Consider the following 22,212-nt stretch of genomic DNA (forward strand, 5'->3'; position numbering starts at 1 on the left):
GCATTTCTTTAGAAAAAAAAAAAAAATGCTTTTCCTGGAGTCACCATATAGCTTGGACCCTTTCCCTTTGTTTTTATTAGGAGAAAATATTTTTGTTCTAACTCGGTTGGATCTAATCACTTACAAGATATTATGATTGTCCCTTCAACAGAATTAGCTGTTCCACTTGCATGTTAAAAGCCCTGAAGAGCAACAGATCCTCAGGAGGTATCCTGTGTCCTCCTGGGTTTTTTCTGTCAGACATACTTTGCAGGGAGTATTCTCCCCTGACCACAGCATGTAGCTTCTAGACAGTTAACTGATAGGCAAACACATAGGAGTGACCAGTGATTTTGATTGCTGAAGAGAGAGAAAAACTTCCCAGGGAGGAGCTGAGGAAAGTGAGAAAAGTGTTAAATGTGTACTGGTAGAAAGCCGATTGAAAACCAAAGAGCTGTCAATGAGTATTTCCTGTTGCTGGTGGGGAGCAGGAAGTTTAAGTCACCTGAGGGTCCTTGAGAAGCCAGGAATGGCTCTTTGATTTCAGAACCTCAGTTGGGAGACAGGCCTGCTCCCATCACAGGCGGATACCTGTCTAGGAGGCAGGAGGCTGAGAGGTTTGGCTGATTCAACAATACTGGTTTTTAATCACTGTTAAAAGGAGTTGGTGCTTGTGAACCCCTCCCTCCTTTCTCAGAATAAGATCTACCTGAGCAATCTATTTAAGACCAAATAACTGGACCTTTTGGCTTTTCTCTTTATAAAAAATTTTCAGGCAAATGGAGTTGAACAGTTGTGAAAATGGATCTTTACATATGGAAGTAAATGCTGATGAAGAAATCCTAATGAAAAATAAGAGCTCCTTGTATTTGAAACCTGCAGAGATAGATTGCAGCGTATCAAGTGAAGAAAATACAGCTGATAATGTAACAGGTGAAAACAAAAGTAAAGTATGAAGCAAACCATTGAGCCCAAACCATTGATCTTGGGAGTTTGATTGTATATCCATGAAGTGATACTTGACAGGAGTTGGCCTCAAGATGGTATACTAGTAGCTAGTAAGGCAGACATTAGCTTGGTAACACAGGTCACTTGACCACATTGTGCCATCCCATCCGACCCAGTGTTGAAAAGGCAGAATGGAGAGGATTTTTCCCACTCACTGTTTTATCTGTAATGTCTGTGGGCTGTGGTGAGCAGCAGCTGTCTGTGCTGACTTTGTAGAAAATATGAGTGTTTCATTGGCCTTCTACTCTAAGTCTCAAAATCCTTTGAACTTAAACTGTGATGTCAGACTTAACAGAGCATAAAGGTGTGGCAGTTCAGGTTGCTCTCCTCCTCGTTTCTGGCAAGGCCAGAGAATGGCAGAATTCACCAACCCACCCATCAGGTTTTCACCCAGCCTTCCCTGTGTCCATCAAGCCAGAGTCCCACATTTCAGGTAGTAGCTTGTAGTTGAAAATGCCACCCTTTCAAATTTGCTAATTCCATTGGCTCTAACCACTAAAACCAGCTTCAGATCAGTCTAAGACAACCGTATTAGAGCTTTTATTTGTGTTGCAACTGTTTAATAAATATTTTTGAAAATAAAATTTTAAACAAGTTTCTTGCTCCTCTCCCCTGAAATAAGACCCTGTTTTTTCCAGATGAGTTGGGGAGAAAGAAGATGCATTTCATAGCTGTTAATCTGAGGCAAGCAATTCACTGAATCACTGAAGTTTTATCCCTTGAGTAAATAATAAAGATAGGAGAATTTCTGTGGAAACAGACTGTTGTTTTACTTCTAGGAATTTGTCTCCAGGGAATAGTCAAGTTTAAGGACAAATACATGTGGACAGGGATATTCTTTATGACATTACAGTTGATTCTCATTATTCATGGTTGTGTTCTATGAAGTTACTGCAGACACTGAACTAGCAAATACTGAACCATTGCTTCTAGGGGAAATACAGAGTTTGGTTCCTACAAACCTCTGTTCACATTTTGGTCAGCTGATCAGTATATAGACTTGTTTTATGTGTGTTTCTGTTTAAAGACACCTTATTTAATATGTATTGTTGATTCATTAACATTGATCCCACGGCCAAAAGTACTATCACTCGTGCCTGAATGAAGCTTACCTGACACATGTATTTTCTCCATAAGGCACATCACAGCCTTCTTACACTTAGGACCAGTAGACAGCACTACACTTGGAGGCATCTGTAAACAGCAAAATCAATAACAAAATGCACAAAGCATGACCCTACATAAACACACTTGTGTATGGTATAAGAACCGAAGCAAGAAGGCAAATTGTTACCTTGTTTGACCTTAGCTGGGAACATGTATGTCAGGCGACTCAAATTTTTCACATCTACATGTGTCTAGAAATGACTGCAGACGTGCCACAAGCATTGATTTTTAGGATTGCAAATAAACTATCATGAGAAGGCAAATTCACAAATACAGAATATGCTGATAATGAGGATCGACTGTATTTATAACACTAAAATTTTAGAAACCACCTAAATTCCCTCCACATGAGCTTGATGCAATATATATGGTCATTAAAATCACATTTTAAAGAGTATTGAATGATAATGAGAATATTCCTGATAAACTGTTGAGTGAAAACAAGCAGGATACAAACCTGCATATATTTAAACCTGATTTTGTTTGTGTATATAGTATTTCACTGATTTTTATTTCTGTAAACTTCTCTGTTTTGGAAATGAATATATATTAATTTTTGTAGTATGTAAATAATAGTTTAGTAATAGGTATTTTCTATGTGTAGTCCAAGGTGAGATCATGAAGGAAGAAGGAGAGGACAACCTGGGAAATCATGACAGCAGCTTAGCACAGCCTGCATCAAACTCCTCAAATAGCTCTCCGGAATCCCACTGGGAAGAAGGCCAGGAAATCATCCCAACTTTCTTTAGTACCATGAATACCAGGTATTCTGTACTTTCTAAAATCAGTGACAGTTGGATACCAGCTTCCCTTCTGGAAAATCAATCATGGTGTTCCTTTCAGGTGATGGCATATTTTAACAGAACAGAAGATATGGTATACTAAGTATCTGCTTTACCTTTCTGAAGCAGTGAGGAATTGGATTGTGAGACTATACCCTGAACACATTTTAGCTTGCTTTGGTAGATTATCTTCGGAAAATGATTTTATTGGACCATATTATAATAGAAGAACAATCACTGAAATCAGGCCAAGTGACTTGCTCTATAGAGGGGCAACTGTTTTCATGACTACCTCTGAACTGCAGAGAGTGTTAATGTTGTATTTTCAATCTTTCCCCTTCTGTATCACCAAATTGTTTAGCTTTAGTGACATTGAACTTCTGGAAGACAGTGGCATTCCCACAGAAGCATTCTTGGCATCATGTTATGCTGTGGTTCCGGTATTAGGTAAGATTACTGCATTTGTCTTAAATTCATTAGTCTCTAGAATCTGTCTCACTGCTGTCACTTTGTAGTAGAAATATCCTGAACTATATGTACAGTGAAATGACCCTTCTTGGCTACCTCTCCATATCACCAGCCACATGCAGTTAAAACTGTATGGCCTTGAGCATTATTGCATATTTGCTTTTTATTCCTACCTAGAATTAAGTATTGACCACAGAGTAGTATAAGGAACAAAGGGAATTTTATTTTCAAGAAATCATACTTAAAAGCAAGAGTAAAAGTAGTTGAGGAACAGACCTTCAAATCCATTGGTATAATGATACCAGTTAAAACATTTTTTGCAGGGGCACCTGGGGGCCTCAGTCATTGGGCATCTGCCTTTGGCTCGGGTCATGATCCCAGGGTCTTGGGATCGAGCCCCGCATCGGGCTCCCTGCTTGGCGGGGAGCCTGCTTTTCTCTCTCCCACTCCGCCTGCCTATTTTCCTTCTCTCGCTGTGTCTCTCTCTGTCAAATAAATAAATAAAAATCTTTAAAAAAAAAAATTTTTTTTTGCAAAGATTTAAAAATTATATGTATAAATTTAAGTTCAAATTACATTTACTTTTTATATAGAGTCAGTAGAACCAGACATCACTAATGTGTTGAGATTTGTTTTATGACCTATTTAGCTATGCATCTTTTTTTAATTCATGTTTTAAAAATTTTACATATCTTTTTTGAAATTGAGATATAACTTACATAGAACTTAAGTATTCTGATTCAGTAAGTTTTGACAAACACATGTACCCCTCTGTAATCCATATATATCCCTATTAAGATGTGAAATGTTTTCATCACCCCAAAATGTTCCCTGTGCCAGTCAACCCACAACTATCACCCAGCCCAAGGCAACTATTTTACTGATTTCTGTCACCATAGATTAGTTTTGCCTCTTCTAAAGTCTCATATAAGAGAATCATACTATCTACTCTTTCACATCTGTTTTTTTCTCTCAGTATAATGTTTTCATCCTTATTGTTAAATGTAGCAGTAGTTCATTCCTTTTTATTGCAGATAGTATTCTATTAAATGAATATACAATTTGTTTATTCATTCTTCTATTGATGGATGGACATTTGGGTAGTTTCTTATTTGGGGCTATTATAAATGAAATTGCTCTGAATATTTTTGTGTCTGTAGGCATATTTTTTCATATCTTGAAAAAATACCTAGGAATAGAATTGCCAATTCACTGGGTTCATCTGTTTAACTTTATAAAAAGTGATTACACAGTCATACAGTTCCAACAACAATGTATGAGTATTCTGGTTGCTTCACATCTTCACTAACACTTGGTTGGTATTGAGGTTTTTTTGTCTGGCTATTCCTCTAAATGTTTAATGGTATCATTGTGGCTTTAACTTGTGTTGGGGAGGAAGAAATTTACTCTGCCCCCAAGGTCCTTCTGGCTGGACCAAGAATCAAATTGACATGAGATAGAATAACAGGAGAAAATCAAATGTAATTCTGTACATACAGAGAATCCACACAGATGTGAAATTCCAAAGACAGGGAACACGAGGCTTATATGACATCCTGACCTAAGGAAAGGGGTTAGGGGCCTGGAGGTGGGGATACAAAGGGGAGGAAAACCATTAGTAGGAAGATGAGATGGTTGGAAAACCAAGGCTGCCCTGTTAATGCACATAAGTCTCTTAAGTAAAGAGGAATCTGTTAATTGCATTCTTCCTGGGACAGGCTTTCCTTTCCAATGTAAATTTAAGCAGTCAAGGGGAAGGTAAAGAATTTTTCCTGAATCTGCTGGGTTTTGGTTGCTTTTAACTCAAAATAATCTTCACATTCAAGTGGCCCACCTTGGGGTGCCCTTGCCCTTTACACTTCCCCGATGACTAATGATGTTGAGCACTTTTTTATATAATTATTGGCCATTGCTGTCTCCTTCATTGTGAGGTCTTTTCAAGTCTTTAATCCATTTTTAAAAGTTGGTTAATGTTCTTTGTATTGAGTTGTAAGCATTCACTATATATTCTCAAAAGCATTCCATTGTAGACATCATTATGAATATTTTCCCCCAACTATGGCTTTCTTTTCTTGATGTCTTTGAAGAGCAGTTTTTCATTTTCATGAAATCCAGTGTATCTATTTTCTTTCTTTTATATACTGACTATAAAGTTAGCACATCTAATGCCCTAAGAAATCTTTGTTTACACCCCCAGTCATGAAGATATTCTCATGTGTTTTCTATTCCCTTTAGTCTTGATTTTATTTTAAAAGATTTTATTTATTTACTTATTTGACAGAGACACAGCGAGAGAGGGAATACAAGCAGGGGGAGTGGGAGGGGGAGAAGCAGGCTTCCCGCCGAGCGGGGAGCCTGATGCGGGGCTCAACGCGGGCTCGATCCCAGGGGGATCATGACCTGAGCGGAAGGCAGACGCTTAACGACTGAGCCACCAAGACGCCCCTTTAGTCTTGATTTTATGTTTACATTTATACATCTTGGAATTAATTTTTGTATATGGTGTGAGGTAAGGGTTGAGTTTTTTTTTTTTCCTTATGATATCTGGCTGTTCAAAGACCATTTCTTGAAAAAAACATTATTTTCCTTTTTATACTGTTTTGGCAGCTGTGTTGAAAATCAGTGGAACTTTTAGGTGTGGGTCTGTTTCTGGACTCTGTCTTCTGTCCCAGTGGTCTGTTTATTTTTTTTTATGCTAATACTTAATATTGTCTTAATTACTGTGCCTTTATAATAAAGCTTGAAATCAGATAATGTAAGTCTTCCAATTTTGTTCTTTTTCAAGATTTTGGCAATTGTAGGTCTTTTGCATGTCCATATAAATTTTAGCTTTCCAGTTTCTGTTTAAAAACCTATTGGGATTTTGATTAAGATTATATTGAATTGGAAAACCAATTAGGAGGAAGTTTACATCTTAAACCATGTTGAGTCTTCTAATCCCAGAGCTTGCTATATCTCTCCATTTACTTAGGTCTTCTTTATTTTCACAATGTTTTGTATAGTTCTTAGTGTAGAGGTTGATGTAAGAAAGATGTTAGGGTTCGAAGCCGATGGCTAAGAATTCTTGAGACATCTTTGGCACAAAAAGGTGGTTTTATAAAGCACGGGGACAGGACCCGTGGGCAGAAAGAGCGGCACTGGGGTCATGAGGAGTGGCCCATTATATACTTTCAAGTTGGGAGGGGGTAGGGATAGCGTAAGTCTCTAAGGAATTTTGGAAGCAAGGTTTCCAGGACCTTGAGGGGGCTAGCTATTGTTGGGAAAAGGTCATTTACATCTGAAGGGTCTCATGACTAAGGTTTTATTAATCATGTATATCGGTGGGCCATATGCTTGGGGATGATTGCCAACACATATCTTGGGGGGTTAGAGATAAAGGAAGTTTCCAAAGGAATTTTTATATGTTAAAGTAGACTTACAGGATCTTGGGGGGTGGGTTCAGGCTAGGATTGCCTTTTGCCCTTAGCAAGGTATTAACATCAAGGCAGTTGAGTCCCTAGAAGTATGTCCCTCTGCCTGTTTCAAGGACTTGTCAGTGGGCTCTAGGTTAGTAAGGAAATTTAATAATTTTTCTTCTGCCTTTGTTTCCCACACCAGAGGTCTTACACAGTTTTGTTAGGGATACATTTTAGAATTTTATGATTCTTTTTTTTTTTTTAAGATTTTATTTATTTATTTGACAGAGAGACAGTGAGAGAGGGAACACAAGCAGGGGAAGTGCGAGAGGGAGAAGCAAGCTTCCCACTGAGCAGGGAGCCCTATGCAGGACTCTGATCCTGGGACTCCAGGATCATGACCTGAGCCGAAGACAGACGCTTAATTACTGAGCCAGCCAGGCACCACAGGATTTTGATTCTTTTTTTTTTTTTTTTTAAGATTTTATTTATTTGACAGAGACAAAGCAAGAGAGGGAACACAAGTAGGGAAAGTGGGAGAGGGAGAAGCAGGCTTCCGCCGAGCAGGGAGCCTGATGCGGGGCTTGATATCAGGACCTGGGACCATGACCTGAGCTGAAGGCAGTCGCTTAATGACTGAGCCACCCAGGCGCCCCCCAGAATTTTGATTCTTGATGCTATTGTAATAAATAAATAAATACTCTTTATTTTTCCAGTTGTTTGTTGGTAGCATACAGATACAACTGACTTTTGTGTTTGAGTAGTTTTTTATAATCATGAGTGAGTTAATTTTATAAAATACATTTTCAGCATTTATTGAAATTGTGGGTTTTTTTCCTGTATTTTTGTATATAGTGAATTACATTGTTTGACTGAATTTACATGTATTATCTTACTATTTGTTTCTACCATCTTACTATTTATTTTCTATTTGTCCTATCTGTTCTTTGTTCCTTTTTTATTTCTTTTTTTTTTTTCTTTTAAAGATTTTATTTATTTATTTGACAGAGAGAGACACAGCGAGAGAGGGAACACAAGCAGGGGGAGGGGGAGAGGGAGAAGCAGGCTCCCCGCAGAGCAGGGAGCCCGATGTGGGACTCGATCCTGGGACTCCAGGATCATGACCTGAACCGAAGGCAGTCGCTTAACCGACTGAGCCACCCAGGCGCCCTCCTTTTTTATTTCTTTCTTAAATTCTAGCCAATACTCAATTATTTTTTATTCTGTTTTATTTCCTGTCTTAGCCTTTTATTTGTTCCTTTATATTTGTTCCTGCCTCGGTTCCCCCCCCCCCTTTTTTTTCCCAATCAATCAAGTATTTTTTAGAATTCCATTATTTTTTCTCTTCTGGCTTTTTAGCTGTACCCCTTTGTTATTTTTTTAGTTGTTCTTGTCCAACAGAAATATTTGAACCATATATATGATTTTAAATTTTCTAGCAGGCACAATAAATAGTAAAACAAAACAGATAAAACTATTTTTTAAACTAATTTCAATAATATATTTTACATAACCTAGTATATCCAAAATATTATTTCAATATGTAATCAATATAAAGAAATCATCAATAAGATATTTTGCATTATTTTTTTGATATTGAGTCTTTGAAATCTAGTATGTATTTTGTGATGACTGTATCCTAGAAGCCTTTGAAAAACTTATGTTTGGAAAATGATTTAAAAACAGAAAATAAAAGTTTTGGGGAGAAAAACATGCTAAATTTTTTGTTACTATAAAAATATTTGCCATTTAAGAAAATTGCTTTTTCAAAGATGTTTTCAATCTTTTCCTCTAGACAAACTTGGCCCTACGGTGTTTGCTCCTGTTAAAATGGATCTTGTTGGAAATATTAAGGTGAATATACTAGCATATCTCTCTGGAGACCATACATTTGGAGGGAGTAGTGCATGAAATCTCATTCAGAAACACGTAATTGTTGAGTTTTATACTCAAGATGAAAAGTATAGGCCAGCTGTGAGAAAGGTTCTGAGGCAGAAAAAAATACTTTAAAAACAGTATTTTAAAGCCTTGAGACTATTTAATTCTAGCTTAAGCCTCATAAAAATTCTCAAACAAGAACACATTACCTTGAAAACAAAAGAAAAAAGATAATAGAGGCTTAATTTATTTTGATTTCTTAAAAGCCTGCTTGACAAGCTTATCAGTCTCAATACTATACTGATTTACTTGATAGCTTTAGCATTTTTAACTTAGTTTCCCTGCCTTTCCTGCAGAAAGTAAATCAGAAGTATATAACCAACAAGGAAGAGTTCACCACCCTCCAGAAGATAGTGCTGCATGAAGTGGAGGCCGACGTAGCCCAGGTTAGGAACTCAGCTACAGAAGCCCTCTTGTGGCTGAAGAGGTGAGGCAGCTGGGATGGGGCAGCAGTTGAAATCCAGCTCAGTTGAAATGCTACCAGCAAAAAAAGTATTATGCAAAGACTACTTCTGAGTGGAGGATCTAACACAATAGCCTTTTCTAGAAGGCCTGATGAATAGAACACCAACTCTTTTTTTTTCTCCCTTCTGATGAACATTGTTAATATTAACAGTATATGTAAGATAGGAATCGTAAAGGATAATAGAGTTGACTGGTTTTCTGTAAGTCGGTAGATCACAAACTTTGGTAGCGTCCAAATCACCTGAAGGGCTTTCTTAAGAACACAGATTACTCCACTCCAGACTCAGACTTTCTGACTCATTAAGTCTGGAGTGGGAGCCCAGAACTAGCATTTCCAAGTTCCCACTGGTCCCAGGACCACTTTTTGGAAACCACTGTTTAGGTAGATCAGATGAGAAGAGTCTAGAGTAAACTAAAAGGAAATGACAGGGAAGAAAGTCAGAAGGGACTGCCATGTGACTTGACCTGTTTGCTGCAATATTCAAGATATTATTGAAAAAGACGCTGATATCTGCCATTTCTTTATACCCATTCAACATAAGTGAACTTTGAAAATAATATTTCTTCCTCTTTTTTGTTTTAGAGGTCTCAAATTTTTGAAGGGATTTTTGACAGAAGTGAAAAATGGAGAAAAGGATATCCAGACAGCCTTGAGTAAGTATCCTTTACATTTTGATCATTCCATTGAATAGGATATGGAATGGAGACCCCTAGAGGCAGCATATGGGGAAAATTTCTGCTTTTCTGAAGTTGATTTTGTTTCTTTTCTATTTCATTATTATTGTTTGTTTCTTATATGCTCTGTTAAAAAAAAGAACCCATGAGATAACGACCTCGTAATGTAGATCTAACTTATTAAAAATCAGTATATCTTAAAGAAGAGCTAAATTGGGGCGCCTGGGTGGCTCAGTTGGTTAAGCGACTGCCTTCGGCTCAGGTCATGATCCTGGAGTCCTGGGATCGAGTCCCATATCGGGCTCCCTGCTCAGCGGGGAGTCTGCTTCTCCCTCTGACCCTCCTCCCTCTCATGCTCTCTGTCTCTCATTCTCTCTCTCTCAAATAAATAAATAAAATCTTTAAAAAAAAAAGAAGAGCTAAATTAATGGAGAGCCATCTCTTAATAGGAAAGCCTAATATTTTTAAGAAGTGAATTCTTCCTAAATTAATCTTCAAATACAGTGCAGTTCTCCAAAATCAATATCCCAAGAGAAGCTAGTTTTAGAGACCATAACAGGGAGGGTTTGGGGAACCCTAGGAATTTGCTCTGGAGTGAGAGAAAGGGTGGGTCATCATCGTCATCATCTTGTACTCCTTAAATGCCTCGTGTTTGTAGTGGTAGAGCTGAGACCAGGATGAAGGCCTTGGTCAAAGGTCATCCTGTATCTCCAGCATCTTTTAGCAGGGACTGGAACCTCGTAAGGTTTTTAGTAAACACTGGGTGGGTGGGTAGATAGATGAGTTTTGGAAAACATTAACTTGGGAGCATCCTCATAGTGCTCTTGACAGAGTGCCTGAACTCTCACTCTTCACCTAAAAGAAATTCTCCCAGCATGGGCCTTGAGGCATGAGGGGTAGGGAGTGGGTATTGAAATTCCATATTACTTTGAAGCCCTCTATTATTGTGATGTAGAGAAGCACATGGTCAAGCTCTAAGTAGCCATAGTTAAAAATAATGAAATGAATGAATTAGATGCTTCTGCTGTGGAAGGGGAGCCAGTATTCACTGCAGTGTTTTGTTGGTGTCAGGACCGAGCTCTTCCCTCTGGGCCATGAGTCCTGAGGGATTCTACCCCAGTGTGACTTTCTCAGGCCTTCCTCTCTAGAAACTTGCTGATGTGCCGTGAAACAATAAAAACTGGTTTTTCTGTAACACTTTATGAAGAATTTAGACAACTTAACCCTTACATCAATCCATTTTTGCAGGTTAGGTATCCAAAATTTAGAGAGATTAAAATACACGCTAAGGCCACAAAAGATCTGAAGCAGAGTCACTTTGAGCCCTCTGTCTCAAAACTCCTCATTTCAGGGCACCTGGGTGGCTCAGTCGGTTAAGTGTCTGCCTTCAGCTCAGGTCATGATCCCAGGATCCTGGGATGGAGCCCCGCGGCAGGCTCTCTGCTCGGCGGGGAGCCTGCTTCTCCCTCTCTCTCTGCTGCTCCCCCTGCCTGCCTGCTTACGCTCTCACACGCATGCGCTGTCTCTCTCTGTCAAATAAACAGAATCTTAAAAAAAAAAAAAAAGTCCTCATTTCTCCCACAAAAGGTCTTCTCCACCATTCCTGGGCTACCTGTATTTTTTGGGCTTCTCATACATCCCTGAATTTCTAGGACAGTCTGTTGTATTCTCCCCATGTGTCCTGATTTCAGTACTAAAAGTATTTTCACTGTAACTATTCATGCCCCCTAATCAGTATCATGGAACTTTATGACATGTGGACTGATGAAGATCTTGGGCGCTCTGGATTCCACCACTTGATATAGCATTGTGTCCTTAGGCAATCTACTTACCCTTTCTGTTTCCCGGTTTCCTCATCTATAAAATGGGAATGATGATACCATTTCCCTAAAAAACGGTTTTTGTAAAGATTAAATAGTTCATGCACATAAAAAGATTAGTAAAGTGGTACATAATAAATACTTAATAGAGACTAGTTTCTCTTGTTTATATTTCATCATTATGACATAAGAAGTTGATAACCTGTCAGAAAATGGAGCTTATTTGTTCCAAATCAGAAATGAGAAGTTTACAAAGCTCTGATGCCAAGTCAGAAATTTCTCTCCATAAACTTCTTAGCGTGGAAATTTTACACGGGGATGAAGACTCCTCTACTGCAGGAAATACAGAAGCTGCGGGATTCAGCAGTGTGCCTGGTGGGCTCCACGGGTCACATGATGCTGTTGCTTTGTTATGGCTGTCTGTGTGAGGGACCAGGCTGTCTGTGAGTGCTGACCTCATTCACCCCTCTGCTGGAGTGGAGGCAGAGTAGAACCCAGCTGCTTACTGGACACACAAGTGAAAAAGAAAAGCTTAGCCCCTGGAGGTACGGAGGAAATTGAGGATATCCCCTTTCTGCTGTACCTCTGCCCCTAATTCTGTCCTTTTTCTCACCTTCTTTTTACTTGATTTGGAGTCTGGACCCTTCTGAAGAGAGAGGAGACTAGAAGGGGAAATGCTGCTTCGAAATCAAAATAAGCACAGTCAGTCTCAGCTTTTCTTTTCCTCTCTTCCCCTTTCAGCACTATTTTCAGTGGGAAGGGAACGAGGGCTATAAACTTGAGATTTTCATCCTGATGTTCAGGATTATTTCAGAAATTTTCATGATTTAAATCATAGTTTTACTTCTAGGGGTCCCTAGGTTCCTGCCATTGTTCAGTGTAAAGAAAAGTTCTCCTAACCACCCACCCTCCCTTCCAGTTGTAGACACAACAAACTCTGTGCAAACAAATACAGCTTTAAAGAAGTGTTTGCACATTAACTACGTAGAGCCCATAGGCTCCTTGATGTGGATTTCTCTGGGTCAACAGCTTCTCTTCTCGTTTTGAAATCATAGCCTTTATAAGTAGAACCGATACCTCGTCTGAAATGAGGGAGTTTAGGAATGTAGGTAAAAGAAAGGGTTTATGCCTGTATTTATATAGGCAAATTAGCTTGCATGTTTTAGATTCTAAAATTGAATTTGAGTTATTGTAATAGCAACTACTGTTTATAGAGCACCCAGTGTAGAAATGACACTAGGTTCTTGAGGAACATTTCATTTAATCTTACAAATACTCCTTTTTGACAGTGAGTAAACTGAGGTCTAGAGAGGATAAATACCTTCCCAGGGGTCTCAAATCTAGAACAGTGGTTCTCAGAATGGTCCAAGGAGAGCATCTTCATTACCTGCAAACTTATTAGAAATGGAGGCTGCCAGGCCCCACCCAGCACCTGCTGATAAAAGCTCACCAGGGATGGGGCACAGCAATCCATGTTAGCAAATCCTTTGGGTGATTCTAATCCAGGTCAAAGTCTGGGATGCACTCAGTAGAGCTAGGACGTTGAGGCTAACCTGTACTAGGCTACATTTTGATTATTTGGGAATTTTGATTGCTTCTGAGTGATTAATGAATAAACTGGAATAAAAGCACTGAGATTAGTGCCACAGCATCAGTTAATTTTGCCTCCTTTTCAGGATAATTAGCTAGTTCTCCAGTGACAACATTTTTCCTAACTTAGAAACAGCAAGGTAGTAGGGATAAATTAAGGATAAACCTTGACTGGCATTCCCAAATTTGAAAACACTGCTTAAAAGGTAAATGTTCATAAATGTTGATAAAACTTGTGTAATCTTAGTGGCCTTGAAAATGAGAGGTGATAATGTAAAAAATCCGAAATGACACAATGGAAACCTTGACATCTATTAAATCTCTGGAGAATATATGTATAGTCATTGTATTGCTGAAGTTCTGTGACCTAGAATGAGTTCCCAGCATCTGGAAAGAGGGCTTAGGCTTTATACTGCCCCCTCTTGCATTTGAACCACCACTTGGATTTCCTGTCATGATGGTCAGAGTGGACTGTTTGGGTGGTCTTGTGTCAAGAGCTGCTCTGAACCCTTAAATGTCCTATGGCATTCTCTAGAGTTCATTCTAAGGGAAGAGTTAGGTCCACAAGGCAGATATGTTGAATGGCCTACCCTCTAGCTGAGCCCCTCCACTCGCAGACGCCACATCAAAAAGAGCTTTTGGAAAGCCTCCTTGTAAGTAGAAGGCAGAAAGGTTGTTCTGGCATTTCATGCACCATAGTACTAAGTGTTACGTGCTCTGCACGGTCCCCTCAGCGGGACAGCATATTGCCGCATCCCTCACCTCAGAATGATCCCATAAACGTCAGGTAAACACTCATCCAACCAAGATCTCTACCACAGAATGGGAAAATTGGTAATAAGATGCTCAGTTATGTATTTAATATAAAAAGCTTTCCCAGACAAGGAGGGCTGTGTGAAAGAGCTAAAGTCAGAACTCATGACCTGATACTGACAATCAAATCGTAACTTGACTAGTTATTCTGAAAATACTGTGGAAGAGGAATCAAGTCAGGCCCTCTCCCAAACTACTCACCACATGCACCTTTCTCGAATGGCAGACTCGGCTTATAACAAATGTTTTTGTCTTGATGACGCCTAAAGTTAACAAAGGGTGTCTCTGGATACTTGTTTCACTTCTGTCCCTCGGTTATTGATTTGGCTTTTCTTCATACAATTCATTTTGCTTGAAGCTTAGTCCCTATTAAAGAATTCAGTACTTTCCTAGCTAGCTCAGTTTTTTTTGTTGTTGTTTATTTTTTTGTTTTATTATAAATATTTCAGATATTTAGCAAATATCTACCACTTGACCAAATATATAAAACAGTTCAATACTGTACCCATGTACCACCCCTTAATCCTGTTATTCCTTCTGTTCTCCAGAGAAGATCTTCATCCTGAATTTGGTATTTATTATTGTATAATACATGATTTTATACTTTTACTATATATTTATGTATCTGTAAATAGCATCTAGAATTGTACTGCATATTTTAAACTCATATACATGGTGTCCCATTGTATACATTATTTTTCACTCAGTTATTATTTTTCAGATTTATTCACTTTCCAACCTCTCCTGGTTCCTAATTCTTGCCAAGGACTGGCTGCATAGTTCATTACAGAGCTGGGGTGATTGTCATCTCCTAAACTCCGTGAATGATTGACTCCACCTTTCCCCGCTTTGCTTATCTGCTAAGCTCACTCTTAAAACTTAGATTGGCATTTCTCCTTTGTCTTCTCTACAGCCCGAAGTAACTTGACAAATTCTTAGCAATTACAGATTGGCAATAGAGAAACACTGTCATATATGCAGTTCCTGGAAGGAACAGTTATCTACCAACAGTAGTTGAAAAGTTGTTCTCTCTCACGTGCTACAACAGGTTTAGGCATAATCAATCTCTAAATACCTCAGCAAATTTCTGGGGTGCCTGGCTGGCTCAGTCCGTGGAGCAGGTGACTCTTGATCTCAGGGTTATAGGTTCAAGCCCCACATTGGGTGTAAAGATTACTTAAAAATAAAATCTTTTAATACATGTATACATACCTACATACCTCAGCACATTTCTGAGTTACCAGTAAAGAAATCACATTTATTTTGTTCCCATAAATAGAATAAGGTTCTAATTCTTGCTGGAAAATGGACATTTTTCATTTTCATTATTTTGTCTCACAAAGAGTGCACATTAGTTTTTTAGAATGGTTTAATGTGACAAGAATACCCCAAGTTCTCATTGTTTTTAGCTTTGTGACCTTGGCCAAGTCACCATCTCTCTGGGTCTTCGGTTTCTTGTTTTGTAAAAGGAAAAGAATTGGGCAAGGTGATTGTCAAGGCTTCCTACTCAGAAATTTGGATTCAGTCTCTGAGGAACTGACACATCTCAAAGATCTGGGAGAAGGGGATGGGATAATTTATGTCTTTCAGAGGCCAAAAATACCTAGAAATTATAGAACACCCATTATGATAATGAATGGATATTACAGTGAAGATTAATGTATTTCATTATCTAATCTTCTCTAGGTAACCAAAATAGGTCATGCTTAGACTTCATTTTATTTTAATGTAGCCTCATGTGGCAGGGATATTTGCAGCCCTAGAAGTCAGCTAAGGACTTTTGGCAAGTTGCGCGTGCGTGTGTGTGTGTGTGTGTTAACGAGTTTTCTCTCATTTGTTGGTTTTAAATTGTAAGAGTGGTCTTCCTGGACCTGAGTCAGGACCTAGCCCAAATTTTCTGATTGATTCCTTCTTCTGTTAGACTTGCTGGAGCACATTTTGCACTGTGGCAAACTTGGCAACGTGCAGGCCCAGCAAGGAATGGCTGCCTCGTCTAGGAGGGCCAGGCAGGAGTACACAGATCATGCTGCTGTACAAACACTCGCCCTTCCTTAGACCAGACTGCCCACATTGTTGGGACTCACAGCACCCTTCTTTTCCTGCTCTCCTAAAGAAGATGGCATGGAGAAAGGTTTCTGGGCTTTTTTGAAAGGTTAACTTAAATAGCAACATGTAGGAAAAGTACAGAGCCCCTGAGGTTGGAGTAGCATTGGATCCAGAACCTCTGTAAACAGGTAGATTGTTCAGCAGGAGCGCTTTGGAGCTGAAGACTGAAGGACCAAGACAGCTGCATTTGCTGCATACCATCAAGAAATGTAAATCTCACCTTGTTACTTCTCTATAACAGTTCCCAACCAAATGATCATGATTGTTAGATCATAGTACAGACTATGTAGGAAAAAAGACTAAGAGAATACACCCCCAGAATGCCCACTGTGGTTATCTCTAGGAGGCATGATTATAGGTTTCTTTAGTTCCCTCCTTTTTGTGTTTTCCTTACTTTGAACAATGAGAATGCATTACTTGTGAAATTAGAAAAAAACAGTTAAGTGTTATATTTTTTAGAAGTGCCACTGGGCCTCCAGTGGGAATTTCAGAATCCTTGGCATGGCATATAAAGGTCCTCACCATTTGGCCCCAGCCCCAGTGATCTTCAGCCTCAGTGAACTACTCCCCATGGCACAGCATGCCCCCATCTCTCACAGCTCCTTGGTGCTTGCAGGCTGCAGCCCCAGCCACCACCCTTCTCTCTGCCCTACCCAGCCTTTGAGACTTCTTTGTCCACATGTCTTCAGGCTGGGTTCCTTTCTGTCTTCTTTTTATTCCTACAGAAAGCACTGTATACGCATCTTTAGCAGTTGTCAGTTTACATAATATCACTTTGTTAAATGGCTGGCTCTCATAAGCCCAGGACTTCCTGAGGGCAATGGACTGACTGATTTTAAAGTCACCCAAGGATCTCCCCCACCTTGCACAGTATGGGGTGCATGGTAGAGCCTCCTTCCATCGTGGATGTCTGCCAGATTTTAATGTCATTGAATTCCATCTATTTATTTATAATGTCATTTAATACTTCGCCTAGATTAAGATCACAAGAAATAAAGTATTCCCACTGTCTTATCTCTGTGACTCACTTCAGGAGTGCGCACCCATGGACCTGTACAATATCTTGCCAGCCCAAATGGCTTCTTGGGAAGGATGGGTGGAAACTTGATTGTCTTCCAGATTTACCTCAGAGGCGGTGCCTACTATTTTCTGCCCATCTGCACTATCCACTTAGTGGGCCAGCAACCCTTTCTTTGCTAAGGTCTTATACCGCCTGCAGTGCCCCTGATACCATCTATCCCCTTGGAGAATCAGATAGACTGTAAGTGTGGCTCACATGGAAGACTTATATCTATGAGCACGCCCTAAGTCTATTCAGACTGTTCTAAGAAAAAAATTAAATTGAATCTTGAGTTCTCCTTTAGGCTGTTTGTAAGAGTCTTCTTCATACTTCGTGGGTGCTGCCATTTCCACCTGTTCCTAAAACCTTAGATAACCAGAGAAATGTTGCATTTCAAATGTATAGTCTTCTTTTATATAAAATACAAATTGTATTTTGTGCAAAGTTGAGTTATGTACAATTGATAGTGGGGTGTGCTAAAAGTATTAATAAAGCCTCATCCAAATTTTAAAAAGAAAAGTTGACAAGAAGTACATGATTTCAAAGCTAGAGGGCTTGAGTAAATTGTAAAATGTGTTTAAGCTACAGCCACGTGGCCAGTAAAATGCAGATATCTGACATCCTTTGGCAGTATTCTGTGAGCCACATTGTTGCTAACTGCATAAACTTGTGGCTGTGGTTCTGGTGTCTGCTTTTCTGTTATCTTAACATCTGCTCTTATAATTTAAAATACTTCTATATCCTATTATAATGTCACTTAAGCATTGATTAAATGGTGGCACTTATACTGGTGCTGAAACGAGCACATGAAAATACTTAAGTTTGGAATAAAGTTTTCGGGTTTTTTTTTTTTTAAAGATTTTATTTATTTGCCGGGGGGGGGAAGCATAAGCAGGGGGAGCAGGCAGACGGAGAGGAAGAAGCAGGCTGTCCGCTGAGCAGGGAGCCCGATGCGGGGCTTGATCCCAGGACCCTGAGATCATGACCTGAGCCAAAGGCAGATGCTTAACCTACTGAGCCACCCAGGCGCCCCTGGAATAAAGTTTAGATGTGATAAAGCATGATGAAGAAGGTCAGACAATCCCTGTGATTCCCTGTGCTATTATTTAGGAATGAGCACTCTGTAAACACTGAAGATGCCGCTTAGAAATGAAATGGAGCATTGATACACATGCACTGTGGTGATATAGATCTGTGCCTCCGGAGAATGCATTTCTTCCTGTGGAAAAAACAGTTTTGAATTTTGAATTGTGTTATTCAGATCCTTCAGGAACACATCCCTTGCATAAAATGCAATTATTTTGTTCTTGAGATTTTTTTGTAATTAAAATTATCATATGCCAGTGTTTGAATCTCATTTTAAAACACATTGGAACAAAAATCATAGGTTTTTATCTTTAAAGTCCAGAATATGGTCAAACAGAGAAAGTCAATTATCATATGGTTTCACTTATTTGTGGAACATAAGGAATAGCATGGAGGACATTAGGAGAAGGAAGGGAAAAATGGGGGGGGAATTGGAGGGAGAGATGAACCATGAGAGACTATGGACTCTGAGAAACAAACAGGGTTTTAGAGGGGAGGGGGGACTGGTTAGCCCGGTGATGGGTCTTAAGGAGGGCACGTTTTGCATGGAGCACTGGGTGTTACACGAAAACAATGGATCGTGGATCACTACATCAAAAACTAATGATGTATTGTATGGTGACTAACATAACATAATAAAATTTAAAAATAAAAATAAAAATAAAGTCTAGAATATGAATGATTTTCATTAATAGGTCTCACAAAGTCCTTTATAAGTAGCTTAGTAACTTCAAGGCATTCTTTCCATAGTAGTTTTAAAGGTTTCTTGGTTTAATACTGTATATCCAGGGTCATAGGGACACCTAGGACAAACATTTGACATCCCAGAATAGAATGTTAGAATTGAAAAGACACTCAGAGATCAGGTTACAAAGAGGGAAACCGAGAGGACATCTAAGGGACTGACTTAGGGTCACACAGCATTCAGAGAACTGCATTTTTATATTCTTATAGTGTATTTTTTTCCAATATTCTCCCCCCCGCCCTTATTTCCTGATATGGATGGGACTTTTCCCACCATGGTAATAAACTGAATTTCAGATACATTTACAAAAGGTAAGAATGGAATTATCTGTTTTTCTTAAAAAAAAAAAATCTGTGTAGGCTTTTTCCCTACTCAGGACTTTTAGGGGCACATAATCTTGTAATTAGACTTTTCTTGTCAGCTCGTAATACCAATAGGATCATGCTACCATGTACTTGAGAAAGGAGATGCTACAAATAGCACATCAGATTCTGGTGAAATCGTGGTTCATGGAGTTCTTCTTCTTTTCAAGATAACGCATATGGTAAAACATTACGGCAGCACCACGGCTGGGTGGTTCGAGGGGTTTTTGCGGTAAGTAATCCTCCTGCTTTCTAATGTTCTGATGGTCACAGCAGTATGTTTTGTTTGTTTCGTGTGCATGGCATTTCTGTTTGCTTTGTTCTCAAGAATAAGAACACAGTGTTGTCTATTTAAGTCTGTAGGTCTTTGTTGTATGGAAATGTTGGCAATAAAAAATGTCTAGACTAGAAAAGTCTGTTAGCATGCTTTTCCCTGTCCAGCTCCAGTGACCGTGTGGAGGTTTTGGTTGCCTTTCTGATCAGTGCAGAGATAGGCAGGAAGCTGCCTAAAATTCAGCAGTGATGAGAGACCAGTGGTGCCTTCAAGCTCATAGCTTCCTCTACTGCCCATTGTATTCGGTCCTGTTAATTCTCAGGTTTTAGTTGATTTTTTCTTCCGCTTAGTCAGATTTTATCTTTGAATATTAACTCAGTTGGCTGCGCCAGCAGCTAGGGCTCCTGAGAAACCTCGTTAGTCAGTTTTTTTCATTGTTGGAGGTGTTTGTCTTCATGTGTTTTGGCTCCTGTTACCCCGCTACTCCTTCCTTCCCAGCTTGTTGGCCTAAGAAGAACACATACCTGGGAATCCTAGTCCCCCGCACAAATCAAGTAGCCTGCTTTGTAAAATAGCAGGAGTAGAGGCCTCTTTATGTCAGCAGTCCTCGGTGATTCTCCCGTCATCTGAGGAGAGGTCAGCCTGAGGTCCAACTGTGAAAAGGTAGAGTCTTGTGTAGGCACACTAGCAAACGCCACAGAGTGAGTGTTCCGTGGAAGGTCTTAGGGTAGAAATAGCCTGGCACATGTCTTTCACTAATTTAAAGGATAGGAGACATTATTTGCCTGAGGTAAGAACTGTTTAGGTCATGATTTATTAGGGGGTAGGTAAAGAAAGTGGGAAGAATTGACAGTGGAAGAAGTAAAGTTCAGGGAAATGAAATGCGTTTTGAACATGTGGAGATGACCAGCTCCATACCCTGGCGCTCATTGCAGTAGGAGCCAGCGCCGTTGCAGCTGCAGAGTGCCCACGCTTACCTTCAGTACGTGTGGCATGATCGTCACGAGAGCTGCCACGTGGCTGGTGGACAGCTTCGTGGACCAGGCACAGTGCGAGGTACTTCCACATTCATTATCTTAGGTAATCCTCAGGATGTACTCTCACTGTTCTGCAAGTTCAGAACTGTTCACTCAAGTCCTAGAGTGAAGCTGTGGCAGAGCCAGGGTCTACACCCAGCTCCGCTGTGGGCAGGGCTAGTGCGCGTCGCCCGCATCACCTGCATCGCCACGCTCTGCACTGCAGGCCGTGATGGAGAGGCTGCTGCCGAGGAGTTAGGCAGTGCAGGGGGTACATTCAGTGATCTCCCCGAGTAAACCGATTGCTGGTAGGTGCCTGAAACCCAGCTTCCCTGGTGAGATGACAAAGCATAAAAACACTGAATTGCCCTATTTGCAAGAAACATAAATGTCTTGTTGTAGTTGCTGTGGTCTAGAAGTCAGAGTTTAATCCTGAAATAGTAATGATCCAAGAGATGTTGCCGACAAGAATGCAAGTGTAGCAGAAAATTTAACCTAAGCAAGAGTCTTTAAGAGGACTTCTTAATTCATAGCGTTTTCCCCAGTATATAGTAATCTAGACTCAAAAAAATATAGAAATCATGGAAGAATAGAAAGGGAAAAAATTAAAATGTCCATATTCTCACCACTCCATAATAACCATTTTTAACATTTTTGTGTTTTACCTTCTTAGCTTTTATTTTTATGTATATTTATGTATTCTTTTAATATTGTTCTATTTAATTTTATATTTATCTAAGTATATATCTCTATAGGTGTTTATAGTTTTATATCTACATGTTACATTTGTAAAATTATTTTGTATACTCTGTATATGTATGTAAATTTTTTGATATTAGCTTGTAGTATAATTTTGTATTATTTTCCTCCCACCACAGATTCTATCATGACCATTTTTAAATGCCATAAGGGTCTTTGAAAATAATTATTTTTAGTGACTGCATAATATTTCCCTAGTATGGAGGTGCCATGATTTATTTGCCAGTCTTCTGTGTTAGAAATTTAAGCTGTTTCCGAGTCTGTTGTTACAAATACAGCAGCATTCATTTACATACATTTTTTACTAAAACTCTTTTATTTCCTAAAAATAGGTTCCTAGAAGTGGAATTATTATGTCTAATACCAAGAACTATTAGAACTTAGAATCTTGAGCACTTGCCATGCACCAGCTGTTAAGTGCTTTATATACAGTTAGTAATCTCATAATTGCAAAGTATGTTCTCTTACCTACCCTGTCATAGACAAAGAAACCTGAGATACAGGAGGTGAAGTAATACACTCAAAGTTAGAGAGGAAGAACATTCTGAAGGCTCTTGATATTATTGCCAATAGTTTTTAATAGTTGTTGGTTTTTAAGAAAATAGATTATGTTGATCATTTGCCAACAGCCATATGCATAGAAGAGCTAGCTTGGCCCTTCCAGCCTCTCTTCTGTTACTCTGCGAGTCATCCCTACTGTAGAA

General features: G+C 39.3%; 1 protein-coding gene across 2 annotated transcripts in view; it reads left to right on the forward strand.

Moving 5' to 3' along the window:
• PLEKHA8 (pleckstrin homology domain containing A8) overlaps positions 1–22,212 on the forward strand; it is a 51,082-nt gene that overhangs the window by 25,979 nt on the left and 2,891 nt on the right. For both annotated transcript variants that reach the window (XM_021689645.2, XM_044919997.1), the window contains 7 exons: positions 755–912; positions 2,759–2,918; positions 3,298–3,383; positions 8,595–8,653; positions 9,034–9,164; positions 9,786–9,856; positions 19,630–19,691. In XM_021689645.2, the coding sequence (XP_021545320.1) occupies positions 755–912; positions 2,759–2,918; positions 3,298–3,383; positions 8,595–8,653; positions 9,034–9,164; positions 9,786–9,856; positions 19,630–19,691 (727 nt within the window). The remainder of the gene's footprint in view (positions 1–754; positions 913–2,758; positions 2,919–3,297; positions 3,384–8,594; positions 8,654–9,033; positions 9,165–9,785; positions 9,857–19,629; positions 19,692–22,212) is intronic.

Source organism: Neomonachus schauinslandi, chromosome 12 (assembly GCF_002201575.2).
Source record: "Neomonachus schauinslandi chromosome 12, ASM220157v2, whole genome shotgun sequence".
Taxonomy (NCBI): Eukaryota; Metazoa; Chordata; class Mammalia; order Carnivora; family Phocidae; genus Neomonachus; species Neomonachus schauinslandi.